This window comes from Selaginella moellendorffii, unplaced genomic scaffold (genome assembly GCF_000143415.4).
Source record: "Selaginella moellendorffii unplaced genomic scaffold, v1.0 SELMOscaffold_3, whole genome shotgun sequence".
NCBI classification, from domain to species: domain Eukaryota; kingdom Viridiplantae; phylum Streptophyta; class Lycopodiopsida; order Selaginellales; family Selaginellaceae; genus Selaginella; species Selaginella moellendorffii.
The window spans coordinates 1,163,778-1,172,786 of record NW_003314264.1 but is presented as its reverse complement, the minus strand read 5'-3'; the positions used below and the strand labels follow the sequence as shown (position 1 = coordinate 1,172,786).

The following is a 9,009-nucleotide window of genomic DNA, read 5'->3' as shown; positions in this document are numbered from 1 at the left end:
TCTTGACTTTTCAAGTCGGAGCTTTTGGTCCAAACGTGTTACGCTCGTTTGGCTCTCGCTTCGGCCACTACCATGTGGCGCCCTTCCGGCTCCACTTTGGGGCCTAGGGATTTTGTGTCTCACATCAGGTTAGTCGGCCATGCCCGACCTACCCACTATCCCTACTATACATTTGAAGCCATTCATATCCTCCCTTGAGAAACACACGCTTTAGGTTTTCACCCCAAGCCTCCTTTAGTACCAAGAGTTAGTCTTTGGGACAAATTTAAAACTTATTAAATATGGAATATCCTTAGATTGTGAATTTGGGTACGGGACGAACATCATTGTGTTCAAGACAATCTCTACATTCTGTAAATATGCCAAATGAACAAATCTAGACACCTTCCATAAATAGCATTTAGGACCGGAATGAGACTAACACAAAAGGCATGATAGCGAGTGTTTGGTAAATACAGTAAATTATCATTTTGCAAATATTAAGAGCTCAATATTGCAGGGGTTCCCAACACTAGGAAGTGCAAGTTAACGAATGAGTTTCTTTAACCAAGTCAAGTATGCTTGACTAATAGCATTTAGGAATTCCGTCCTTATACCCATTTAGTCAAGTGTACATGCGAAGACCAATTTCTCAACTAACTTAGATGGAGACTAATAAAGGATTTAGTAATACCAACCTCATGCCATCGTGGTAATAAGGAAAGAATATCCAAAAGGATAGCCAATAAGTAACTTTTGATACCCAAAGTCACATTTATGACAACAAATCTCATGCTTTATTTCGTTAAAGTGGGACTTATTTAGTAAAGTGGGACATTAATTAGCATGTGTCCACATGCCATTTCCTAGTACTTAATTAATATTTATTAATATTTCTATCAGTTTTTTAATTTATTTTTTTATATTTCACAATATTATAACACAAAATCATATGAAAAGTTTTTAATTTATAAATTATAAAGTTAAAACTTTAATTTTTTATTGTTGTTATAAAAATGGCATGTGGCCACACACCATAAGTGGGATAATGAAAAGTCCCACTTTAACGAAATAAAGCATTCTCGTTCTTTTCAAGAATTCTAGGTTGAGGATTGGGTTTACATGTTAAGTTCCGCTTGGAAAAACACACCCTAGATTATTGTGCTACTGCTCATTCCAAGCTCCATCCAAAGTTCTTTGGGCATTTTGAGATTATGGAGTGTGTGAATGAGGTGGCCTACAAGTTGCAGTTCATCCTGAGTTCATGATGTCTTCCATATTTTGGAACTGAAACTCCATGTGGGGCCTCTAGCAGCTACTACTTCATTCAATGTTCCTCTTCCTCAACAAGTTTGTGAGGATCAAACTCTACTTTAGCTATATCATGTGATTAAGGTGGCTTATCACAACTTGCATCAACAAGAAGTTTGTTAGGTTGGAATTGACTCTACCACAGATACATGGATCACTAAGGATCAACTTGAGTTCCTATGTGAGACCTTCTAGTGGACTCTAATTTTTACCAATAGAAGTTGAGGGACTAGCTGAACTTACGTGTTATAAATCACAAGGTTTCGCCAAGGTTTGAACTCAGGTTACTGGATTCAGAGTAGGGGATGTAATGTTAGAAGGTGATCTATAGAGATAAAGCAGAGGTAAAGTTTGAAATTGGCATATACAATGAAGTGAGTATGTATGGCAAGGTGGAAGTGTATGCAAAAGCTAGGGTTTTTATCACAATTTTTTCTCTTCTTCTTTCTTCTCTCTTTCCTTGTATTTCTCATGATTCAATCTAGTACAGCTCATGGGATCTGTTTGGATCTCTACAAAAAAACTATCTCATTTCCATCCTCAAGCATGAAGTGGAGATTTCCACTCTCTTGGATCCCAAGGCGAGTGTAATTGCCTAGGACAACTCCTTTGGACCTTTATGCTAGTGTATACATCTTAAACATCCATTCATTCACTCATGAGGTTAGTACATCATGAATCTAACACCCATGCTTGTCCATTCTGCTCAACCTCTGCATTATGATTCTCTTCATCACTCTTGTGGCTTTCTCAGGTTTGCAACAACATTGGTAGGACAATCTTGGGCTCAGTGTCCAATCTCCCAACACATCTTGTATTGGCACAATGGGTGCACCTTGTGCTATCTCAACCATCTCCCTTATGAAACCAATTGCAAATGCTGCCTCCATCTCCTTGGCTTCCTCAACCAGCTTGGTTCCAGACATTGCATTGAGCTCCCATTCTCAGCGTCCTTGCCATCTATTTTCTTCAGCTGGGAGCCCCAACTAGCTCTTGTTTAGCATACATAGCATGGTGGACTTTGTAGGTTTGAGCTTTCTTTGCTCACAGCAATGCAGTATTGATGAACTTTGCCACAGCTCCAGCAAACATAGTTCCCTTCTCTCGTCATCTCCACACAGCCATCCTACTCTCTTAGCAATGACTTGTAGAGTAGGATCTTTTGCATTGAATCCGGAACCTCATGTTCCTTTCCTTGGGCAGCAAGATCTAAAAAGAGTTTGCTAAATGTTTGTGTGTGCACCTGCATATCCCCACCATCCTCAAACATATGCAATCTGAGAATGAATCCTCATCACCTCTATGTCTGAGTGTTTGTTATATTCATCATCGAGCCACTTCCAAAGCTTTATGGCATTGCTCATCTCAGCCTTGACCAAGACCCCATAGCCAAAAAGGAGCAAATGCATCCTATAGCTCACTGGTTTTTGAGCTTCCTCTGATCATCTTTTGGGCCTCAATTCCATTATTAATCCTTTTCAGCTCTTGATCAGATCCATCCATATGGGTCAATTGATCTCTTTTATAGGGCAAAATCCTTGCCCTTGAAGAGGAATGGGCAAATGCCCACCTCCTGGCCTCTGCCATCACAGCCTAGACACTAGAATACCTCGGCCTGCTCCGATTTTCTCCCCAATCATGTGATGCTTTCTAGCGCATAGTCAAGCTGTAAACATATACATGGCTTACCTCAACAACAAAGAACACAATGATAAAATATGGTTAGGAAATGCTCTGAATCCTACCTCAACAACAGAGAACGAAGAGATCTCACTCAAGACCAAATGGCATGCCAAATGATGAAGATTTGAGAGCACACTGAGCTTTAAAATATACTTTCATGCAATGAAAACAGTGACATCTCTAAGCGATCCAAGCATGTGAGGGGAGAAGAGACCCAGATCTATCACACAAAGAAAATAACAAGAGAATTGGCACTCTAGAACATGAGAATGTCATTGTAAATCTCTCAAACTCTCCAAGAATGACTAGAAAGAAAGAAATCTCTACTCCATGGCACCTGCCTGCAAGGAGTGCAAGAAGACACTAGAAACTATACATCTATATGAGAAATGAGAGAAAGAGAAGGATTGTGATGCTCTCATCTGGATCCTGCTGTGGTCGCCATTTGTTGAGGGTGGCCAGCCCTCAACACCATATGCCTCTCTAGCTCACATCTCTCTTGCTAGAACACGACAAAGAGGTAAAGAGTGGGAACCCTAATTGTGGCTGGGTATTTAGGATGAAAATATTCCTGTTAACCTAGAATCTTCTCCTAATTGTTTATGGAAAATCCACTAGCTGAGTTTGTACATGTCATGTCATGCACCACAAGCCAAGAGGTCCACCCAAACCTGACAAGCAAGAATACCTTCAACACCTTAAGCCCACAGTTCTAGAGGTATGTGACTGTGGCCAGGACTAAAGAACCTCTGGCCAGGTTTTAGCAATGCCATTACCCACCACAGAGTCACTCATAAGTGGTTTGCAAAGCATTCTTGTACTTGGGCCCATGCTAAACTGTACATTAAAATTTGTACATGTAGATTTTACAGCTTCTTAACATGGCAAAATTTTATTAAGTATTTTTAAAATTTATGGATTGGCCCTAGCATTGATAATCTTAGTCTATCAAAATAAATGTTTTGAGATTAACATATGGATCTACAGTAAAAAGCCTAATGGGGACAAATGACTAATCCTTATTGAGCTTTTAATAAAATTTTAGCAAATTATTGTTTAGGGTCAAATATCAAAAATAAAATTTATACAAATCCAACTATTACTAATTATTAGATATAAATATCTACTATTATTGAGTGGTGAAAAATAGGATATTTACTAAATCTAACCTTCTAGTTTCTCTAAGAGATGAATTAACTCACAAGGAAAATTGTAATTTGGTGTTAATTTGGATATGGATATATGCTTTACAGGGAATTGACATAAATTCTTTTAAAATACAAGCATATGATTTATTGATATTAATTTTCCAAGTTTCCAAATTATCTCTCTAGTAATAATTAGAGAAGATATTTGTATAGTTGTTTTCTTTAGATATTACATAATAGCTACCTTTTTACTGAAATTATATCACTTGTGACATCATATTTGTTATATACTTGTTGCCTCTTCATACTTTTTTGAGTTTTTTTTCACCTTCACTTGAAATCAAACACGCATTGACATCCAAACTATAATTGATTGATATAAGTCTGATAGTAATAATATGCAATTTTGGACCAATCTAGACCACCATATAGGTAAAATCAATTGTGCAATGTACAAAAACTTCAAAAAGTTCCACAGGGTCTAGAAATTGTGGATCAATGATATTTAATTTATAAAAATAATGAATTTTTATAGTAGTGAAAAGAAATTAATGTTTATTAGACAAAATTTGATGTTTTAAAATCCAAACATTAATTTAAATAATAGAATATGCTATAATCTCGAAGTATATTCTGTCATCGAAAAAATTATGTTTGGTTGGCATGCATAAAGTTGCTGCCAAGCAAGCACAAGCACTGAGAGCCAGCGCCCAAGACACGCTCGCGCACGCTGTGAATCTCTGCGGGAACTCCAAAGATCTTGGGGAGCTCAAGCGCATCCACAATCTCATCACCCAGACTCCACACTCCCACAACACTTTCCTCCTCAATCTTCTCGTACGAATGTATGGCAAGTGTGGGAGCCTCAACGACGCACGCTTGGTGTTTGAATCCATCCCGGAGCCCAATGAATTCTCCTGGACAATAATTGTCTCAGCATTTGCCCAAAATGGGCAGCTATATAGCGCGAAGGAGTACTTTGACAAGGCTCCGATTAAAACCCTTGTTACTTACAATGTGATGATCACTGGCTATGGACACCAGAAAAACGTCCACCAAGCGCAAGATATCTATGGTCGGATGTCGTCATGGAACGCCGTCACGTGGAATGTGATGCTGCAGACATTTGCCCAAAACCGGCATTTGCATAACGCAAGGAATTTGTTTGACCAAATGCGCATTCGCGATGAGGTTTCCTGGACGACGCTGATCTGCGCCTACCTGGTCAACGGGAATCTTGAATGGGCGTCTTCGATGCTTGAAAAGATGCCTGCTCACGACGTAGTTGTATCAACCGCGATGGTTTCGGCGAATGCTCAAGCGGGGCAAATCGATGAAGCCAAATACCTGTTCGATCAAATGCCGATTCACAGCACTGAATCTTGGAATGCTTTAATGAATACTGGATTGTCAAGTGCTGAATTGTGCAAATCTCTCTTCGACGAGAATCCTGCGCGTGATGTTTTCTCGTGGAACACCCTCATATCGGTACATGCCCAGACCGGGGATTATCAAGAAGCTTTCCAGATATTCAATCGGATGCCCGTACGAAACACAGTATCGTACAACCTCGTAATCGCGGCAAATGCCGAGGCCGGGAATCTTTGGCAAGCGTGGCTTATCTTTGACGAGATGCCGTGTAAAGATTCGGTTTCCTGGAACTCTTTAATCCAGGGGTATGCCCAACTTGGGTATGTTGACGATGCCAGAGTCATGTTTGATACAATGGTTGCAAAAACCATTGTATCATGGAACATAATGGTGACTGCCTATGCTCAAGTTGGTCATTCTTTGAAAGCGATCCATGCCTTCAACAAGATGCCGACTCACAACGTTGTTTCTTGGATGGTTGTCGTTCAAGCTTGCATCGATTCTAGTCTTGCATCGGAGGTGTTGGAGCTTATCGACAGGATTCCTGGCGATGTTCTCACCCCAATATTGTGGACTGAGCTCTTCACCATTCTCGTCAGCAACGAAAAGTTTGGAGAGGCCAGCAATCTCTTTAGAAACATGAGCCAGCGGGACGTAATCTGCTGGAACGCGATGATTTCTGCGTGTGGTCACAGTGGACACATTGCTGAAGCTGACGATCTGTTTGCCAAAATCCCTTGCCGGAGCATATCTTCGTGGAACAACATGATGGCCGTGCTTTCCAACGCCGGTGAAATCCTCCAGGCAAAACTGGTTTTCGATGATATGCCCGTGAGAGAAGTGATGTCGTGGAACACGCTGATGGCGACATTTGTTCAGCAGGAAGATTTGGCTGCTGCTTCTCAAGAAGTCTTTGCAAAGATGCCGTGCCGGGACCTCGTCTCTTTCAACTCGATGATAAGTGCGTTCTGCAAGAGCAACCAGCTGAAACAAGCCAAGTCCGTCTTTGACGAGGCGCCCGAGAGAGATTTTGTTTCCTGGAACGCAATAGTGGCTGCAGATGCCGGCGGAAGCTGTAACGTCTTTGAAAAGATGCCGCACTTCAGCATTGTGGCTTGCAACGTTATGCTGGCGGTGCTTTCCCGAAAAAATCTCTATGCTTCCGCGAAGAAAGTCTTTGATGAAATGCCGGAAAGGGATGTGGTGTCTTGGAACACGTTTGTTGCAACAAATGCCCAAAGCGGGGATCTTGAGCTTGCGGTATCCACCTACACGCGAATGTCTTCGTGGAACTTGGTATCGTGGAATTCGATAATGTCTGTATACCTAGTCACTGGCCACGACCAAAAAGTGAAAGAGATCCTAGACGCCACTCCCGAGAAGGACGTGATCACCTGGAACACTATCGTCACGGCATTTGCCAGCTCGCGTCCGAGCGAAGCCCTCGCAATGTTTCGCGAGATGCTGCTCGACGGCGTCAATCCCGACGAGGTCTCAGTGACCGGGGCTCTCGCGGCACTGAGCCACTTGGGCCAGGCGCAAGACTGCTACCAGTTCTTCGTGGGGATCTGGAGCGACTTTGGCGTGAATCCTTCGCGAGAGCACTACTGTTGCGTGGTCGATCTCCTCGCGCGGCTGGGGGAATTGGGCGACGCGGAAGAGGTTACCAGAGTGGTGGACAAAACGGTGAGCTCGACAGTGGCTTGGGGGTGCCTGTTGAGCGCGTGTAGAGCCCAGGGATCGCTAGAACACGGTGTGCGAGCTGCCCAGCACGCCATAGCACTGGAACCATGGAAGATCTCGGCCTACTCGATGCTCTCCAATGTTATAGCTTGCTAATGCCTAGCGTACACGTGGCATTCAATTTAATGTTCAGCGTACACGTGGCATTTGATTTGGCCGTTGGATGACCTTATCCACATTTTCGCTCCTTTCTATTCACAGTGAGTATGGCGGCCAAGTGTTGGCGCATCTTCCTGGTGAGCGCCAACCCTAGGTAGAGGAATGGCGCATGGTCCTTACGCCAAGAGGCGTGTCGCCGGAAGATCTCCGTCGCTGGGGGGCGGGTATGCCGCGCGATCGTCCCGCGGGCTGGCTGTGCGCGGCAAGGAAGGGGATCGCAAGGCAATTCGCAACCAGATTCGCTCCATCGAGCGCCTGCTCAAGAAGGTAAGCTCGAATTCTTCGGGAAATTCATGGAAAGTGCTGGATCGCATTTGCAGACTCTCCCTCTCGAGATCAAGACCGCGCATGAGAAGCGGCTGGAAGATCTCAGGCGGCAGGCGGAGCTCCACGCGCATCGGAAATTGGCTCTGCGGGATAGAAAGCTAAAGTTCTTTGGTGAGTGGAGTCGCTTTACTTTCTTTTTATTCGTTTGGATCTCTTTGGATGCTTAGAACGTAGGAAGCTTGAGAGAAGAATTCGACGTCTGGAGAAGCAGCATCGCTGGAACTTGGATCATCATCCACATCAGGCAAATGCCTCAAGACAAATAGCCGGCATCGCGGATCAACTTGCAAGGCTGAAAGAAGACCTTGAATACGTGCGGGTATGTAGCGAAGACAAAGTCTTCTCTTCTTTCTCGTCTTTATCTCATATCGAGGCTCGTCACTGAAAAACCAGGTTCACTGTCGTGCAGTTTTTTCCAAAGTCTGAAAGGTATGTATCACTGTTTATCGGGAGCGACGACGAGCTCACGAGATCCCGGAGGCTGGAAATCCGCGAGAAGATTAAATCCCGACGAAGTGCTGCCGTGGCCGCGGGAACTGAGCTCGAAGGTAGAAAAGAAAAGAAGCAAAGTTCTGAATGGTCCTCTAACTCTCTTTTACAACTTAGAGACGGGGAGCGAAGACGAGGAGCCCATGGACTTGAGCGAGGATGATATATTTATCGAAGGAAGCTCCAGTGACGATGCCGATGCCGATGATGAGTGGACAGACAGAAGTCCGAGGTATTTTTTCCATGCTTTCAAGTTTATAGTAGCACTTTGTTTCATTCTTTTAGGCCAGGAGATGACAGGGATGATACCTCAAGAGACACAGATGTTGCTCCACAGCATAGGGAGGTAATCTTTTCAGTGAAAAATCCACAACATTCTCTTTTGCTTTTGGTTGTCTTTGGTTTTCTCCAGAGACGAGAGTCAGCCGCAAGGGTGCTCATGCCGCCGCCTCGAGCCATGAACACGAACAGCATGGTCGTAAGGAACGTTTCGGTCGCCAGGAACAACTGCAACGCAAGCTATTCTTCTAGCACCAGTGAAGATGCGATGCTGAGCTGCAATTCTTCGTCGGGCATCAGCTCTGAGGTGATCAAGGTCACTGATCGCGAGCCATTTGTCGAATTCGTGAGTGCGGGCGAGAGCTCGTCATCCTTCTCCGATCACTCCAATGACAGCTATAACGAGAGCGAAGGAAGAAGAAACTAAAGCTTCCCCTATGAAAACTGTTTTATTAGGCACGATACACTATAACTAGTGATTTTCAATTTAGTAAATTTATAATATTATTTCTGATGGATA

At 43.4% G+C, this 9,009-nt stretch overlaps 2 protein-coding genes across 2 annotated transcripts; both read left to right on the top strand.

The window, feature by feature from the left end:
• Nucleotides 1-4,784: 4,784 nt before the first annotated feature.
• Nucleotides 4,785-7,331, top strand: LOC112343854 (pentatricopeptide repeat-containing protein At4g02750-like). The gene has a single exon (XM_024667905.1). It carries the CDS (start codon nucleotides 4,785-4,787, stop codon nucleotides 7,329-7,331), a length of 2,547 nt encoding a protein of 848 aa, XP_024523673.1.
• Nucleotides 7,332-7,411: 80 nt separating this feature from the next.
• On the top strand, nucleotides 7,412-9,009 carry LOC9655118 (rRNA-processing protein EFG1). The gene is made up of 7 exons (XM_002963543.2): nucleotides 7,412-7,661; nucleotides 7,715-7,832; nucleotides 7,889-8,040; nucleotides 8,131-8,269; nucleotides 8,328-8,442; nucleotides 8,496-8,556; nucleotides 8,623-9,009. Exons 1-7 carry the CDS (start codon nucleotides 7,497-7,499, stop codon nucleotides 8,914-8,916), a joined length of 1,044 nt encoding a protein of 347 aa, XP_002963589.1. The 5' UTR covers nucleotides 7,412-7,496; the 3' UTR covers nucleotides 8,917-9,009.

Coding starts and splice junctions, on each gene's coding strand:
- LOC112343854 (XM_024667905.1), top strand. CDS start 4,785: ATGCATAAAGTTGCTGCCAAGCAAGCACAAGCACTGAGAGCCAGCGCC.
- LOC9655118 (XM_002963543.2), top strand. CDS start 7,497: ATGGCGCATGGTCCTTACGCCAAGAGGCGTGTCGCCGGAAGATCTCCG. Junction 7,662..7,714: donor TCGAGCGCCTGCTCAAGAAG/GTAAGCTCGAAT, acceptor TCGCATTTGCAG/ACTCTCCCTCTCGAGATCAA. Junction 8,041..8,130: donor AAGACCTTGAATACGTGCGG/GTATGTAGCGAA, acceptor ACTGTCGTGCAG/TTTTTTCCAAAGTCTGAAAG.